The 18,290-nt window shown below is 38.4% G+C and overlaps 1 protein-coding gene across 2 annotated transcripts; it reads right to left on the bottom strand.

Annotated features, from left to right (window-relative positions):
* Positions 1 to 5,466: 5,466 nt before the first annotated feature.
* LOC127956159 (tripartite motif-containing protein 16-like protein) lies at positions 5,467 to 17,761 on the bottom strand. 2 transcript variants are annotated; one of them, XM_052553904.1, is made up of 9 exons: positions 17,243 to 17,761; positions 16,714 to 17,009; positions 15,251 to 15,313; positions 15,081 to 15,115; positions 12,863 to 12,958; positions 12,543 to 12,776; positions 7,635 to 7,794; positions 7,434 to 7,481; positions 5,467 to 6,717 (listed from the first exon to the last, which is right to left on the bottom strand). In XM_052553904.1, exons 2-9 carry the CDS (start codon positions 16,967 to 16,969, stop codon positions 6,194 to 6,196), a joined length of 1,416 nt encoding a protein of 471 aa, XP_052409864.1. In that variant the 5' UTR covers positions 16,970 to 17,009; positions 17,243 to 17,761; the 3' UTR covers positions 5,467 to 6,193. The 2 variants fall into 2 exon arrangements, with proteins under 2 accessions (XP_052409864.1, XP_052409865.1); XM_052553905.1 differs by lacking the exon at positions 17,243 to 17,761 and having other exon boundaries at positions 16,714 to 17,043.
* Positions 17,762 to 18,290: the final 529 nt, after the last annotated feature.

The following is an 18,290-nucleotide window of genomic DNA, read 5'->3' as shown; positions in this document are numbered from 1 at the left end:
ATAGCCGCGCGTAGCTTCCACTCTGCTGCAGCTTGTGGTGTGAACCTGGCCTTTCTCTTTCAATTTCATTACAAAAGGAGACAACTGCTGTACAGTTTTTTATTGTGATGTAAACATGGACCCAGCCAGAAATAGAGAAGTGGTTGAAAGAGGAAGAAGAGTGGCTGGGAGTGGCGTGGTGGAAGAAGAATAAGAGGAAGATCAAGAGCTGTAGTCTCATGTAGTAAATAATGGTCTCTCAATGAGAGAGTGCAGCCAAATCTGCAACGCTCTACAGTGGCATCCATTGTCAAGAGTTTTCCGGCAAACCAACAAGTAACTTGTATTCTGCAAGGGCATTTGCACATTACAGAAGTAAATAAACTTGTGTGTAATTGTTTTTGCATTTCTGCTTAGGACTCGACGGTTACCTCACACAGATGAGAGAGCAAGGATGCTCACTGATGTGCAGGAAACTAGTCTCACGTTACGTATGTAACCATAGTTCCCTGAGTAGGGAACGAGACACTGCGTTCTCTAGGGGCCACTTTAGGGAACACCTCGTCGTGACCCGTGTCTGAAGCATACATTAAAAAAACACTAACTTGTTGGCCGGCGACAGCCTCCGACATCACTACCGGCGTGACTATAAATGAGCACCGGGAGAGTACGTCATTATTTTCTTAGTCTGAAGCTTGCGTCCGAAGCATGGCAGGGAGCTAGAGGACGCAGTGTCTCGTTCCCTACTCAGGAAACTATGGTTACATACGTAACCTAAGACAGTTCCCTTTCGAGGGAACTTCGAACTGCGTCCTCTAGGGGTCGTTTTGGGGAACAGTATACCCACGCTGCCATTCTGAGGGGAGTGCAGGCCAGAATCATGGCGAGTACTAAGTACCAACTCTACCATTTCCATGGGCGTGGCCCCTGGGACGTTTAGATGTTAAAAGTTGAAAGTTAGTTAGGAGAACTGTGTGAAGAGGTTTGCAAAAGTGACTTAAGGATTGAGAAATTTGTCCTAGCATCTGTAAAAAACTGTATTTCTTGCAATTGTGAATCAGATAAAGTCTGAATTGCAAGATGTAAACTCGCAATTCCAAGAATAGAAGTCCAAAATGTGAGATAAAAGGTTCAAAATTACCGTTTTTACTTTTTATATCCTGTGACTGAAACAAGCTTGCATAGTAACCAAAGGCCATGTATGTTGTAATTTCTGATCTCTGGCATCAGCTACCATCCACATCCAACCCCGACCCACAGTTCAGAAAGCAACTTCAGTCAAGGTTCAGTTGAATTTCTGCATAGACGACCCCATTTTTCTATTGTACATTCTATAAAGTAATGATATATTCAGTTTTAGACAGTATGTTGCCAAGAATGAATAAATTCAACACTTAAAAAATTTAAAATTGGTTTCAGTTGAAGGTAACTTAATTGCAAAAAACAATGGAATTTTGGAACATTTAACAATTTTGCACTGATCTGTTTTACTATAATAGTAAACTAGAAAAAAAAGTTTGTTAAGACAAACTTTAGGTTGGCTTGAGAAAGCCTAGCCTGAAAGTTTTTAGCAGTTGTTGCCTGACTAGAGAGTTTGAAAAAGTTTGAAAAGTTTATAAGTTTTAAGTTTGATGGCAAGTTACAAGCATGTCACTAGCATGAATAGCGTGTTACTATCATTTTCCTAGCATGATTTACAAGTGACTAGCATGTCGCTAGCACGTTTCTAGCATGATTAGCATGTTACTAGCATTTATCTATCATGATTAGCAAATGACTAGCATGTCGCTAGCATGTTTCTAGCATGATTAACATGTTACTAGCATGATCAACAAGTGACTAGCATGTCACTAGCATGATAAGCAAGTGGCTAGCATGTTCCTATTATGATTAGCAAGTGACTAGCATGTTGCTAGCATGATTACCAAGTTACTAACATGATGCTAGCATGAGACTAGCATGTTTCTAGCATGATTAGCAGGTTACTTGCATGTTTGTAGCAAGTGACTAGCATATTCCGAACATGATTACCCTTACGAAAAATAAGTTTATTCAAGTGTGCTATTAGTATACTTCTTTTAAACTAAAAATAGGAAAGTATACTTTTAGTTTACTTTTTATGTACTACTCAGAAATGCTCTTTATGTACTTCTCAGAAATATACTTAAAATTTTATACTTTAAGTATACTTAAGTATACTTGACTTATACTTACAAAAAGTCTAAATATATTTGAGCTATACTCCTAGAATCTGTGTTTTCATTGTTTTATGGTAGAGGGTGCTAGTATGCATCTTATGTACACAATTTTAAAAAATACACAAGTGAAGAAGAAAAAGAAACACCACCCAGCAGGCACAGTGCATCAATGTGACTTCAGGAAGACGTTGAACTCCAACTAATCCAACGTCAGTCAGACGTCATATTTTGGTTGAAAATTAAAGTTGGGTTGACGTCTAAACCCAAATTTGTTTGACGTCAAACTCCGACATCAGACAGACGTTGAATTTTGGTTGGAATAAGCACCACAATGCAAAAATGGGTGAAATGCAAGGCAGCACATTAAATATCTCAAGATCTCAGTAGAGGAGGATTAAACAACTCCACAAACAGCATTACCAGCTTCACGTATTACTAACCAGACTGACTTTATTTCTGTCAGACATCTACAAAAGCTTTTATTGAAAATTAACGGGGGTTTAACTCTAATGTGTTTAATTTCCAAAACAGCATAACAGTTAAACACCATACATGTGATTAGTGTTTCCATTAGTTGGGCTCTTAACACTTATTATATGTTTTGGCTATTGTGAGTGTGTTTGTTGAGCACATTTGCAGCATCAAAGAAAGCTAAAGTTACATGAGATCAAGTGATGGCTGTTATCTGTTAATGGTTTTATATGCATGATTTATATGCATGATAATCATAAGCATGATTAGCAAGTGACTAGCATTTATTCAATTCAGACACATTACTTAAGTCAAACATCCAGTAGTGTGTCTGAATTCAGTCAAACATCCAGTAGTGTGTCTGAATTCAGTCAAACATCCAGTAGTGTGTCTGAATTCAGTCAAACATCCAGTAGTTTTACTGAATTCAGTCAAACATCCAGTGGTGCGTCTGAAATCAGTCAAACATTCAGTAGTGCGTCTGAATTCAGTCAAACATCCAGTAGTGTGTCTGAATTCAGTCAAACATCCAGTAGTTTTACTGAATTCAGTCAAACATCCAGTAGTTTTACTGAATTCAGTCAAACATCCAGTGGTGCGTCTGAAATCAGTCAAACATCCAGTAGTGCGTCTGAATTCAGTCAAACATCCAGTAGTGCGTCTGAATTCAGTCAAACATCCAGTAGTGCGTCTGAATTCAGTCAAACATCCAGTAGTGCGTCTGAATTCAGTCAAACATCCAGTAGTGCGTCTGAATTCAGTCAAACATCCAGTAGTGCGTCTGAATTCAGTCAAACATTCAGTAGTGCGTCTGAATTCAGTCAAACATCCAGTAGTGCGTCTGAATTCAGTCAAACATCCAGTAGTGCGTCTGAATTCAGTCAAACATCCAGTAGTGTGTCTGAATTCAGTCAAACATCCAGTAGTGCATAATGCACACCTCCTATAAATATAAGTTTATATTTATACTTTTTGTACAATTTCTAGCCATTTTTCATGTCACAGTTTTAACCTATTAATCTTGATTTCTCATAACTTATATTTTTATTGTCATGGTGTGAGTCAAGAGTAAGTTGCGATGCGAATAGAGTGATGAACGTGCAGCCTTGCACAGAGAGGACCAACAACCAAGGTATGGATTTTTCATTCAGAAACTTAGACTGAAATGACAGCTCCTTAATACAACATAAGGAAATTATGAAGTTTTAATGGTTTTTATAATGACTGTTAAATTACCATAAGATACAGTAAGAGCCTTTATGTAATTTTTTATGCATTGTGCTGCACATATGACTATCACACATTTTGAAATTAACTTTCAATTAATTTTCTGAGTGTTAAAGATTTTATAATGTTTAATTATAATGTTATAGTTTTATTTTGTTATTTGATCTTCTTTTACAAAACAAAATATAAATTTCAGTCAGTTTGCAAACTCCCTTTATGCCACCTGGTGGAACAACTTCAACACGTGACTGACTTGCAGTTAACGCTGTGGAAATGTGGCGGCAGTACACACGGCAGGAGTAGCCATTTTGGTTGGCCACCTATTGTATAATTGGGCTTTTTATATTGACTAATGACTATGTATTCTGTTAGTTTTTCTAATTGGTATGTCTCTCTGGGCAACGAAAAAATATAAAGCTGAGTATCATCATTAGAACAGTGAAAGCTAACACCATGTTTCCTGATGATATCATTGATGGCTGTAATATATGTAAAATTTGAACCATGCTAATGCACTTCCATTACTGTGTAACACCTCATTTCTTTAAAGCTGTTACTCTGAGGGGTTCAACAGATTTTTAACATGTACTGATTAAAATACTCTTCACAACACAAATGATCTTTGTATCTTAATTTATTCTTCCCACCAGTGTACATGTTCATACAGGAACAAAAACCAACAAATAAACCAAAGTCAATTTAAACACCCTTCGTCTTCTAACTCAGTCAGTGATATGAAATAAACTTATCATTCCATGTAGAGTTGAAGTAAGAGAATTGATGAGTGATAGTCCACAAAGTTATTTGAGTCTGATGCAATGTTTTCCTATATCCCCTAGTGTTGTTGGCATTGGGCGTGTTGCTGTCCTGTATGCCGCATTGGATGAACCCAAAATTGAATTAAGATGCATCCATTCAATTACACCCGAAGAAAGCAATCATTTGTAGGACAGACAAGTGTAGACAGACTAAATAAAGTCCTTTCTAAAAAGAAAGCAGATGGCTGACATCAGTAACTACATTGTACAGATGTTGTAAGATAATTAAACCAAACCATACTCACAGCTGAGCGGAAACTCAAAGAGTTCTCAACCAAGGACTTTCATAGAGGAAGCCGGTAGCATGAGTTCAACCAAATGGTTTCCCTCTACCAAACGAACTGACTTACTCTATGGTGAACAGGCTTATATATCCGGTCACCTCCAGACAATAGCACCCTCAAGCTGCTCCTAGAGGTACTACATGTAACCCAAATACATTACCTACGCAAACCACCAAGAGAAGTGGAGAGAAACACACAGTAGTCTAATGAGAAACAAAGTAATGTTTTTGTCCGTTACAACTGTCAACAAAGTTTTCTAGTCTATGCAAAAGAATGTTGTGTTCGACAGTGTCGAAAGTGGACATATACTTGAAGTGGTCTTCATTTTTGTAGTGTACTGCTTGCAAATGCTTACCTGCATAGCTTGTGTGACCTACAATGCAATAGTCAGCTGACAGCATTTTGTGTGTGGGTGTGTAAAAATAAACTTAGTACTGCTGAAAAATAAGATTCAATATACAATTTTATTAAATCAAACAAGGTACATTCGTATACACTTTATTCAATTATTCATTAAAGGATAAATACTCACTAATCACTTATGTAAAGGATATAATGAAAATGAGGTGGAACATCAGTTCTGATTCCCTTCATTATCAACACAAACAAAATTTGAGAAAATCAAAGATACACATTGCCGTTCGGCACGATTCACACACACTGATCTTACTGCCTGTATAAGAATTTCTAACACATTTATTCTGACATGTCATTTCAGTGACACAAGTTCATCTGCAGGATTAATGTCATTAAGAGAAAAGAAGAGACTATAATATCACTGTTACTGATTATCATGCAGCTCAGTCAGTGTTGGGAAGGCTACTTTGGAATCAATTTGAGACTTTAGCATTAGCTGTTTTTACTTTGAGATCGTTTTGTGGTTAAATACTGATTTAAAATCATAAGATTTACATTGATGTATATACACTGTTATTAAAATCAAATCTTTGCATAGTGATGACAGGAAACTCTGGCATCTAATAGTGCCTTGAGAAAAAAAAGTTAATGTACAAATAAAGCCAATGCACAAACCCCAAAAGAAAAGAAAATATTTATCAAATATGCATGTGTCCTATTCTGTGTTTTAAACTTCTGAAGCCTTTTCTCTCAGTAACTGCAACAGATTACAGAGTACATTTATTTTGTAACTAGTTACTCCCCAACACTGAGCTCAAATCATAACGAGTAGAATCTCTGATTAATCTATTCTAATTTATCAACACAGTTTCACTGATGATCCATAATCAACACTAAACCCAGGAAAGAGCGGCTGAGTGAATGTGGTCTGTTCTGTGTGGATGAGACTCATTGTGTTTTTGGAGACGCTGTAGAAGGACAGAGTTCCTGCACTGTGATCCACAAACACTCCTATTCTAGGGCTGCTGATGGGCTCAACAGGGAGAAGCATAGATTTGCTATTGTGCATAAAGAAATTTTGCGTGGGTGTGCAGTACAAAGTCCAGGACTTATTATTTTGTCCAAACCAACACTCATCACGTCCCTTCCTGCTTATGCTCTTATATGACACTGCAATATACACAGTATTTCCACTCCACTCCAGCTCCCAGTAACAGCGTTCAGACACACTCTCTCTACACAACACTTGATTATTCACACCAAATCTCTCTGGATGATCTGGTAATGGCACGATATTGCCATTGTAAGCCATCACTCTGTTTCTCTCAGAGAGTTGGATGCAAAGATGCGCTGTGTTTGGATCCAGAGTGAACTGATGGTGATCTAATGGAGATAAAACACATCAGAATCTGTAAAAATGAATCCGTTTGATCTTTTCATTTAGCCGCACTATTCATGTTCAGTGCATCTTACAAGATATCCTGTGTAAATCATCATTTACATCATTACATACATTAAGCCCTGTTCATTCCACCAGTGACAAACAGCATGATTCTGTTCATTAAAAGTGGAGAGCTGGGGACGACCAGTGACATGAGCGACAATGACCACTGACAAAAGAGTGGAGCTCAAGTGTAGACACACTCTGATTTATGAATTACATATGCACGTAAAAGACACTTTAAACAATCTGAGTGTTTATGATTCATACACTGATGATTTTTTAAAACATTTTAGGACTGATGCAGTTCATATTAAAACAGTTTTTCCCTGTATAATGTTTAATATTAGAGACGAGTCAAATTTAAAATTACATTTTGGACATATTTGGCAGCGTGAGTTTAAATTATGTATTGTTAGATCATTCATCTGGTCAATGATTCAGTGATCCATAGTTTATAACACTCTCCAATAGCACAACTGATGTAACAAGAAAACCAATTCCTATTTAAATTAGAATGCTAGTTTTATCAGCAATATATCATGTGATCACATTTGCTGAAGCTATGTCCACATGAGCACTTTACCAATAGCATTAGTGGGATAGGAACATTGAGCGACAAGTCACTGATGGTGTGAACGCAGCTTTAGTGACTTACATTGAAGGAGGTCATTCCTGGTCTTAGAAGCAATGCTGTTGTACGTGACTGTGGAGATCAACAGAGACAAGAACAGTGTGATTCTCATGATCCTGTATCCATTCCTGACACATTTCTAATATGATGTTCTCCAAGATATCAGATGATGGAAGACTCATTTCTGAGAGCAGATGAATTTTAACCTCTGTCTGAGGACTTTACCTCTGTCTGAGATGTTCAAGATCTCCTCTTTGCAGACATCATTCAGTTTGTCTGTCAGCTGACGGACAGTTTCTTTCAGGCCATCAAAAGAGAAGAAAGAACCAAAGGGAATTTTGGGTACATCTGTAGATTCAGGAGGTGCTGAGAGAGACTGGAAACTCTACAGAGAACAGAAATCAATTTCCATCACCTCAAAAATGAATAATAAAAAATAGTAAAAACATGAATGACATTCAGGGCCATGCACAAAACTACGTAAATATGAGGTGCAATATATGAGCTTCAACTCTGCTCTGGGTCCCTTTTAAACATTGTGTAAATGTTAGTTCTGCTGATTATCTATAAAGATCTGAGTTGTTTAGCTTCCCAGTATCTCAGTGAACTTCTGTTGCATTTCAGCCCTTCACATCCATTATGATCTCAAAATCTACATTCCGTAATATCAAAATCAACTGCGGGCGCGCACCTTTTCCTATTTAGCACCTAAACTCTGGAATAACCTAATTAAACATTGTTCGGGAGGCAAACACACTCTCAGGGCTGGGAAGGTTACTTTTAAAATGTATTCCACTACAGATTACAAAATACAGTAATGTATTTCATTAGATTACTCAGGTTAAGTAACTTAATCTAAATACTTTAGAATACTTTGAAATACTTAAGCTTTGTAATACAAAGGAACATATTAACTTGATGTCTTGATTTTATTCTTTCCAACATTTACCAGCCATAAGATTTGTGTTTTTTTGTTTTTGCATTTTATTTTTAAGAACATCAATTTTCCATAGGATTTCTATGAACAACAAAATATGGTTATGTCATTTAAATCTTCCAATCAATATAAATTCAATTTGAATACAATGAATGGGATTCTGTGCTGTTTCTTGCTGAATTCCAAGCTTCAAAATGAATCCATACACACAAAAACATAATAAAAGTAGCCAAAACAACTGGCACAGTTGTCCTATTTATACAATAGATTTGTTTAATGAATGGACAAAACTTTAAGTGCAAAAGAATCGCTGAGTCAAAATTGACAGAGCTCATTTCCCATGGCCACAAGCAATGTCGTTATTAACAATGCTTTTGGGAAACACACCTGAGGGGTTGCGATTTCAAAATCCCTGGTAGCCCTTCGGGCAGGCATTCTTCAGGTTTTGGTAGCCCAAAATGAATTTAACTAACCCGGAATAAAATAAAAAAAAGACATTTACTGAACTTTTCTCTGGACAAATCTGCATGATCAGCAAAAACCATTGAATTACTATCCAAAAAAACCACGCAAATCAAGATAGGAATTTTACATCACTATTCACGAGAGCCCATCGGGCAAGGCTATGATATATTTTGGAGCTGACTGGAAAACACAATAGCCCCGGGACGTCGGAGCCCTGCACCTCAGATCTATCCAGTTTGGGAACCAGTGTAGATCTGCACCCAGGAATACCACAACATAGCCCTCAATGAGACGAGCCTTGAGCACAGACCTCAGACGGATGCTGATGCTGCAGGTGAGGCAAGTTACGTGGTGAGTGAGCTGATCGTTAAAACGGGAACGCCATTCACAGAAGGGCAGTTTAGAAAGGATTGCACGCTGACATTCTTTGTCCAGAAAAGAAAAACATGTTCAACAATCACAGTGGCAGAGCAGATCAGCAAGTTATTGAGTGAGATTTATGATAATTTACTCAGCAAATCTTTTCACTGCATACTCTGTGGCACTTGACGAAAAGCACAGACATAACCGACAGGGCTCAGTTAGAAATTTTCATCCGGGGTATTAATGACCGATTTGAAGTGACAGAAGAGTTGCTGAGTTTGTGTCCAATGCACGGCCGTACCACAGCCAAAGATATATTTCAGCAGCTGTGTGAAGAAATTGAGTCAACACATGGTGATGTACCTTAGTTTACTGAGGTCCGCTGCTCAGCAGGAGGAATGTCCTGAAGAGATTGTTTGAGTTAAGATCCGAGGTGAAGAGATTCATGGAAGATGGCTGAATTTGACGATCCTAAATGGGTCATGGACCTTGCATTCTTACTTGACATACTTGACATAACCTGAAGCTCCAGGGCCTAGGTCAGCTCATCACAGCATTGTGAAAGCCTTCTCCACAAAACTAAGATTGTGGAAAACTCAGTTTCCTGCAAAAAACCTCAGTCATTTCCCAACATCCAGATCTCTTGTGGAGGAGGGCACAGCATTCAGTGGTGATAAATATGCCTCTGCTATTGAAAACCTACTGAAGGAATTTGATCAATGTTTTGCTGACTTCAAGACACATCGTGGCACTTTCCAGCTGTTTGCAGACCCCTTCTCAGCTGATGTGGAGAGTGTCCCAAATCTTTTGCAAATGGAACTAATTGACTTGCAGTGCAACAGTGAGCTAAAAACTAAATTCAGAGAGGACAAGCAGACAAGACTGGACAGTTTTTAAGAGAATTACCTCCATGCTTCCTAGAGCTGTCCAAAGTGTTCAGTCGGGTAATGTGCCTTTTTGGAAGTACATATCTGTGTGAGAAACTTTTCTCAACTATGAACTTCAATAAATGCAAGTACAGGTCCAGGCTTAGTGATGCCCATCTTAAAGCTGTACTCAGAGTTTCACCTGTGATCTCCTTCAGGGCAAACTTGTTCAAATATATATATATACTGTTATAATAATGATAGAGACACCTCTGTGTAAATGTTTTGTTAAGTTTGATGAAAATATTTAAGCAGTGTCATTTGAAGTAAATTAAAAAAGCAATGAGGTGTCAATCACAGCACTGGCCCCCAGTCCCGGGTGTTAGGCCCGATGAAAACCCTGGGCCAAAGCGGGCCAGCTGGGGCTAGAGGAGTGGTTATGAACAAGGACTGTGTTTCTCCACGTCTGGAGATCATCAGCCGCGGATCATTTCAGAGAGATAACAGCTTTAACACCAGCATTAAAGAAAGCATGAAACTCTCAGCTCTCAGGTTCTGTCCATTTTATTACGAAATTCAGACAAAATACCGTTTTGGCACTAAATGAGACGTGACAGATTGCTTTAGCGCCTCAGTTTAAGTAAACCAATCTATCGTATATATGCCTCATAATTAATATCGATCAATCAGTCAATAAAACAGCAGGAGAACAATTATGAAACAGAACATTACATTAACCTCAAGAAAGCATTTTAAAGACCATAGCAGGTTAGTTGAAAAAATATTTTTAATATTAATAATACATTATATATATATATATATATAACATTTGATTATGCAATATCTGAAAACGGTGCTATTCATGATAATTTTACTTATTTTATTACTGCCTGTTCACTTGTCTTCATTAATGTTTGAACTTAATAGTTAGTGTTTATTGTGGTATTGAAATTGGAATTGTGAAATGAGATTGCAGCTTATTTACAAAGAAAACAATAGCTATTTTATATTTATTTATTTGTTCGTTTATGTATTTATTTTTGGCAGGGTACACTTTTGAACCCTAGCATTGCGCTCTGCATTTGAATATATAAACCTACTTCATGATTTTTAATAAAGTCCTTTTATTATGTTAAGAAAATTTTTAAATAAATCACTACACAATGTTCTTTGTCTTAAATACTCTATGGTCTTAATACTACTATCAGCAGCCAATAGGTCTGAGGTAATTTGTGTAAATTAATATACAAAAAAAACCCACAATAATAAATAATATAATGAGCTTAAATCAGCTCCACAACTAGCTTTTTTCAGGTCTTAAAATTTTCTATTTCTAATCTGAAAAGTGGTGCATGTGTCTTTTTCTTTACTGCACACTTTTTGGCAGCAAAGAACATTTTTTATAACATACTGTGTCTCCATTGCACTTCTCAGCTCCTGAAGCGTGGCGACATCCGGGTCAGACTCATCAGTGGCGGCGGCGAGATGTTTGGCCTGTAAACTTGTAGCACTCCCATGGAGTGGAGCGCCGCGGCTGCTTGACCTGCTGATGAATAAGCACGCCCGGCGAGCGCCGACGTCATACGGCAGGGTTTGGAGAGATGGTTGGCCTTGGCTTTCCATCCAATAGCCGTGGGCGGGCAGAGATGTGGATCAGGACCAGATCACTTGTGGCAGCAGAGGGACATTGGTCTGGCTGTATAAAGAGGACTGGGAAACCCCCTCTGGACGGAAAAGCCGGCGTGAGCTCGCTTTCATCCTGTTGCTTTAATCCTCTGCCCCGCCTTTTCTTCCTGTTCCTTCGGCTTGCGGGAGGAAGAAAACAGGAGGGCGCGAGGAGCGATATTGCTCTCTGAAAAGAAAGCAATTCACAAGCGCAGAGAGGCGATATTCATGTTCTTGCAATGAGGACAGGAATTCCCCAAGCACGCAACACACTCGCTGTGCCTGTCATCAGCGTGCAGAGTGGCATTTGAAACAACGCCGTAGAAAAGGCTTTTCTAGAGAAATTTGCTCTTTCAATCTCTCTCGCCGGATGGCCGCAGGGAAGCGATGTATCTGCAGCGGGGACCGGCAGTGAAGCGATGTGACGTCGTCGCTGAAGGAGAAATCTGAATTCCAGTCGAAGCAGCCAATATATAGCCAGATCCCCCGCCCATTTTGGCGGGCTTCGCTGCCATAGGTTCGTGCAGCACTGCTGCCTAGTCATTGGTTTGTTTTAATAACACTGCACGAACCAATGGCTGTTTTCAGGAGAAAAAAGGAGTTTTTTTTCCCTATAAGCGTCTTCAAAGCAGTACGAGTGAAGTATTGAAACGGAACCTGATTCGGGTCAGGGGAGCTCATAAACCGAGGCACTAAGGCCATACATAGGTGTTTCAGACAAGAAACATACAAAAAGTGCACTTTGGGGGAGATTTCCAGAGTTGAAGTCCATTTATAAGTGCTCCTTAGTCTCCTGTCATAGCAGGATCTAGCTTAAATCCACTAGATCTTTGTTACCTTCAGGAACTGGATGTGATCCTGTGTGTGTGAAAGCTGCTCCAGCTCAGCATCTCTCCTCCTCAGATCACTGATCTCCTGCTCCAGTCGCTTCAGTCCTTCTCTAGCTCGACTCACTGCAGTCTTTTCCTGATCTCTGAATCGCTGTGACACTTCATAGCAGCTTTTCTCAATGGTGCGGATGAGCTCTTTAAACATCTTCTCACTGTCCTCCACTGCTGCTCTTGCAGAGGACTGAAAATAAATCACACAACTTCAGTGGGACTGAAAGAGATCCAGCTCTGGAGGAGAGTCTTAACGGAAACTCCTCAAAAACTCACCTCATAAGATTTCACAGCCTCTTCCAGCTGCTGAAGATCTTTCTGTCTCTGCTGGATTTTCTGCCGGAACATCCTCTGTGTTATCTTCAAATCGAGCTGGAAGATAAACCAGTCAAGTTTATTCACTATTTGATTTAACATTGAAAGCAGGAAAAATTGTTAATAGTGCTTTTTTTTTTACACCACAGAAACAAAAACATTTATTCAGGCTGATTTTATTCTTTTTAGGTTCAGGTATAGACATTAATAAACAGCTGGAATATAACATTTCCATGTGTCGTCAGGCATGAAACAACCCCTTTCACTGATTTGTCAGCCAAATATCAACATGTGCTATCATCAATTCTCCCACAGTTCCATGTGACAGAATAATAATCCTACTCTGGTATAGTTATAGGATATATAAGAATCTTGGAGAGAATCCTTCTTACAATCCTTCTTGATTTTTGCCGTTATAGGCTATATCAACTAATACAACCATTAAACAGAATGTTAAGAAATGCCAAAAACCATTCTGAACAGTGCCATGCAGACAGGACTTTCTTCTGTGTAAGCACAGGTTTGGCTACCAAGGTATGCCAAAGAGATTTGTGTCAGCATCTGCACCTAATTTACCCCTAAACCTACCTCTTTGGCGCATCACCTGAATTATTTAGCTACTACTAAAATATGTATGTCACAGCTGCGCAACCCACTGGACAGCATGGAGTGGATCCATTTGTGTTGTAGGATAACTGTCAGTTGTCAGATGTTAGTTCATCATCACTGGTCCTGCCCCAATAAGCAGTAAAAATGCATGTTAGGCTATATCTCAGCAATGGTTTGGCGTATTGAGACCAAACTTGGTTTGTGTTATAATAACTATGACCTGAGACTAACTGCTGTGTTTTGACGCAGTGCCACCTAGTGGTCAGGAGATATTTAAAATGCATATTTTTGCTAATAACTTCTGAATGGTTAAGACAAAAATCACAAAACTGGCTTCTTTAGATTTGGTAGAGTCGAATGATATCCAATTTTCCCCTGTCAGTCATTTTGCTGTATTTTTTTAACGCATTATCATATCGTTACGAAAATAATTACAAAAATCTTTGGCTTCATGTCCTAAAGGTACTCAAAAAGTTTGGTGGCTTTATAATGTAAGTTATAATAAAATATCTAAAGAATGCTAAAGCTTTTAATAAATCAGACTATTGAAATGAAAATGGTCTACCTAAATTCGTTGGGTCATGCCGAGAACATCGATACCAATTATGCCAAAATTGGCCATCCTTCCTGTTCGCCATTTTGATTAATGTTGAAAACCTACTTTTTCGAACTCCTCCTAGACCGTTAGTCCAATTCTCACCAAATTTGATGGCCAAAAGTTATGGATTTTGTGTCGATAAACAAAATGGTTCTCATTTAGTGTGTCAACAAATTTGCTGGAAAGATGCCAAAAAATGCATCTGAGGCTGTATTTCTGCAAAGCTTTGACATATTTTCACCAAACTTTATATGTGCCATGGACACCTCACATTGACCATGCCAAAACAATTTGGTAACAGCAACACCTATTGGTCAAGAGTAACAAACCATTCATTAATAATGACATTCATAAAAATGCTACTAACTTTTGATTGAATTAGCCTATTGCAATGAAATTGGTCTCAAAATATTATGTGGCTTATGCCGAAAGCATAAATGCAAAATATGCCACAGTAAGCTGAACTTCCTGTCTGCCATTTTGATTTATGTTGAAAACCAAAACTAAATTTTGTGTTGATAGACAAAACTGTTTTTGCATGGCAACACAACGAATTTGAGGCATCATGTCAAAATGACACTTCAGTCTGTATCTCTGCAATGCTTTGGCATATTGACACAAAACTTTTTTGTGCTATTGTCATCTCACACAGAACATGACAAAATGATTTGATTACAGTGCCACCTGTTGGTCAAAAGTGATAAGTCATTTAATCATATTACTAGTGGTTGTATTTATGATTTTTCAGCCATTACAATTATAATCATCCTAAAATTGCTGTAATTGCTCATTGTTGCATTTGGTATGATGCTCTATTCCATGCTTAGCTCCTCAATTTGCTGGTGGAGTGCTTAGCCCCATAATTGCTGCTTGCAGCTATATTTATTATTATTATTATTACTATTTTATCAGGGGCTAGTTTAAAAGGGATTGTTAATTTAAAAGTTTGAAATTCTGTCATCATTTACTCACCCTCATGTCTTCCCAATCTTCTATGGTTTTCTTGTCTATTATTAAACACACACACATATAATTTGAAGATATAGATCATGACACAATAACCATGAGGTTTTTTATGTTACTGGTGTATAGCCACGTGATTTGGGGTATGTATACATTAGATGACAGTAACCAATATATACCCCCAATCGGTTCTGATTCGGCTCCAGCAGGGGCAGGATCCTTAATACTGCTCTCATCCTGAGCTGTGTGAGAGAGAAAAACAGATCAGAGTGAATATACAACAAGATTAAACTACACAAATACTGTACATCAGCAAAGAGGAAAGTTTGAGCCGAAATATGTATGTGTGAATATACAGTACAGACCAAAAGTTTAAAAAGTTTTCTTTATTTTACGAAAATTGTAGAGTCACACTGAAGGCATCAAGGGCTATTTGACCAAGAAGGAGAGTGATGGGGTGCTGCTCCAGATGACCTGACCTCCACAGTCACCGGACCTGAACCCAGTCCAGATGGTTTAGGGCTGAGCTGGACCGCAGACCAAAGGCAAAAGGGCCAACAAGTGCTAAGCATCTCTCGGGGAACTCCTTCAAGACTGTTGGAAGACCATTTCAGGTGACTACCTCTTGAAGCTCATCAAGAGAATGCCAAGAGTGTGCAAAGCAGTCATCAAAGCAAAAGGTGGCTACTTTGAAGAACCTACAATATGACATATTTTCAGTTGTTTCACACTTTTTTGTTATGTACATAATTCCACATGTGTTAATTCATAGTTTTGATGCCTTCAGTGTGAATCTACAATTTTCATAGTCATGAAAATAAAGAAAACTCTTTGTATTGGAAGGTGTGTCCAAACTTTTGGTCTGTACTGTATATATATATATATATATATATATATATATATATATATATATGTATCCAAGCCAATAGGTGTGCTGTTGTGGGTACCTGCAGCAGGTGTGAATAACTGGCTGCTTTGACCACTTTGTAGCTATCGTAAAATGAATAATATCTAGTTAGTTAATCTGCATAATTTTTTTCAATAGGTATCCCCACAGTGGGCGAAACAAGGCAAAACCATTTAAATGGATGATATGATTGGTCGACTAGAATGTGAGGGCCCTGATAGTTCCCCTCTGGTCAGTCATTTGTAAGGTGTGGAGTTTCTTCAATGTAAAACAATGGTAGAGCTGTCTTACAGATTAATCACTCCTTGTCTCTGTGGATCTGCTTAACAATGTATTGAACTTTTTTACATTCATGAAATTCTCTCTAGCCTCTACTATTTTGTCTGTCTACACATGACATGACATGTATTGCATAAAGCACAAGATGTCACTAGACAACATTTAGCAGATTCACAAAGCCACCAATGCTGTTAAGTCAGTTGATCCAGTTCAGTTCAGTGTGAATGTCATTGGTGAAGGAAACAATGTTTTGGGGCATTTGTAGTCAGCCGTAAGGCACAAGGAGATTATTTGTCCTATGCAAATGATTCTTGGTTTGTCCACCTTTACTTTGTTTATCAAACAGATTTGCATTGTGAATATTATTGTTATATTTGTTTTATTTTGTTGTTTGTTTGTTTGATGGCCCATGATTAGTCATTTTATTTTTTTTAGATTTTTACTTTAATGTGTTACCTTTCTTGTGTTTGTCCTCTAACTCTTCGGCCACATGGTTCTGGTTCATCTTCCTCAGGATGTCCACCGTGATCTTCACAGCTTCTTCTGGTCCAAAACGCTTCATCATCAGATCCACTGTGTCATGAGCGTCTGCCTTCTCCAGATGAGCAACTGAAAACCCCTTATAATTCTTAAAGTGCCATTTAAACCTCTTCAGTTCATCTGCATCTAGATCATCCAGAGCGGCCAGAAGCTGCTCTGAAACAGACGCCATCACCCTTCACTGATCCACTCTGGCAGGACAAGTAGAAAAACTGCAGAAGATACAGAAAGTTATCTCATTTTTTTTATCTGAGTTTTACTTCATCTCTATAGTCAGGTGAATCTACATTCTCCAGGATCAATGTTAGGCACCCCTAGATTAAAAGTTTTTTAAGTGTTATAGTGTAATAAATTAATAATTATTAAAATAAACTATTGTGATATTGTGAAAGTCTAGAATCAATTGAAACTTAAGATATAGATAGGTCTGTATTTAATAACTTACCGTGGTAAATGAGAACGTTTGAAGGCTTCTCATTCCACCTGTGATCTGGGATCTTGAGAAAAAGCTCTGAAAACTCTTCTCCGGGAAAACCAGTAAAGCTGGTTTTTCAAGAGACCGGAGAGAAGCTCTGGGGTTTGTCATCTTACACACCTACATCTTATCTGATATATGCAGTAGATTGATTGTGATAGATTGAGAAATAACTGGTAGAGTAAAATACAGTACTGATGCAGATGATTCTGATATAATATACACGTTTCATTTTTTGAACAGAATTTGTGAAATTAATCAACTTTTTGATGATATTCTAATTATATGAACAGCACCTGTACATTAGTAAACTGAAGCAGAAAGGAAAGAATAAGCGTGTCTTCAGTTGTTTCATAAGACTTCTCATTCAACAACTGTAACAGACACACCAGGTTCCATCAATCACAATCACAGCACACTCCCTCACCTGAGTACTAATCACTCCCACCTGCTCCTCATCCACCTGCAATCACCAGTTCACTATAAATACCACACTCTTCCGGCATCCCCATCACCAGCGAGCACTTCAGCTGACAACACCACCACTTCCTCACCAGCTGTGCACACCAGTCCCATGACCAAGCCAGCGCCCTTCTCTGGTTCTGCGGAGGAATGAAGCGGATTCCTGCTCCAATGCTCGCTGGTCTTGGAGATGCAACCGCACTTGTACCCCACTGAACGATCAAAAGTGGCCTTTCTGATATCCCAACTCCAAGGTAAAGCACTTCAGTGGGCCGATTCTATTTGGATACAAAATTACCCTGTTATCCAGTCTTATTCTAGCTTCATCGACCATTTCCAAGAAGTTTTTGGCAGACCTGCTTGGGATTCTTCTATAGGTGAGAAGCTTTATAAATTAAAACAAGGGAAAATATCTATCAATGAATATGCTCTTAAGTTCAGGACTCTTGCGGCCACTAGCGGATGGAATTAGCAGGACATACTGACCACATACCATCAGGGATTGGAACCTCGAGTGTGGTTTCATCTCGCTGCATACGAGGACACCATCAGGCTC

The sequence above is a fragment of the Carassius gibelio genome, chromosome B4 (assembly GCF_023724105.1).
Source record: "Carassius gibelio isolate Cgi1373 ecotype wild population from Czech Republic chromosome B4, carGib1.2-hapl.c, whole genome shotgun sequence".
NCBI classification, from domain to species: Eukaryota; Metazoa; Chordata; class Actinopteri; order Cypriniformes; family Cyprinidae; genus Carassius; species Carassius gibelio.
The sequence above is the reverse complement of the archived record's forward strand: the minus strand, read 5'-3'. Positions and strand labels throughout refer to the sequence as shown.

Bases quoted from the DNA above. Each gene is read 5' to 3' on its own strand.
- LOC127956159 (XM_052553904.1), bottom strand. From the start codon at position 16,969: ATGGCGTCTGTTTCAGAGCAGCTTCTGGCCGCTCTGGATGATCTAGAT. The intron at 15,314-16,713 runs GTAACACATTAA...TCTCTCACACAG, and splicing joins AGAGGACAAACACAAGAAAG to CTCAGGATGAGAGCAGTATT. The intron at 15,116-15,250 runs GTATATATTGGT...GTTTAATAATAG, and splicing joins CGAATCAGAACCGATTGGGG to ACAAGAAAACCATAGAAGAT.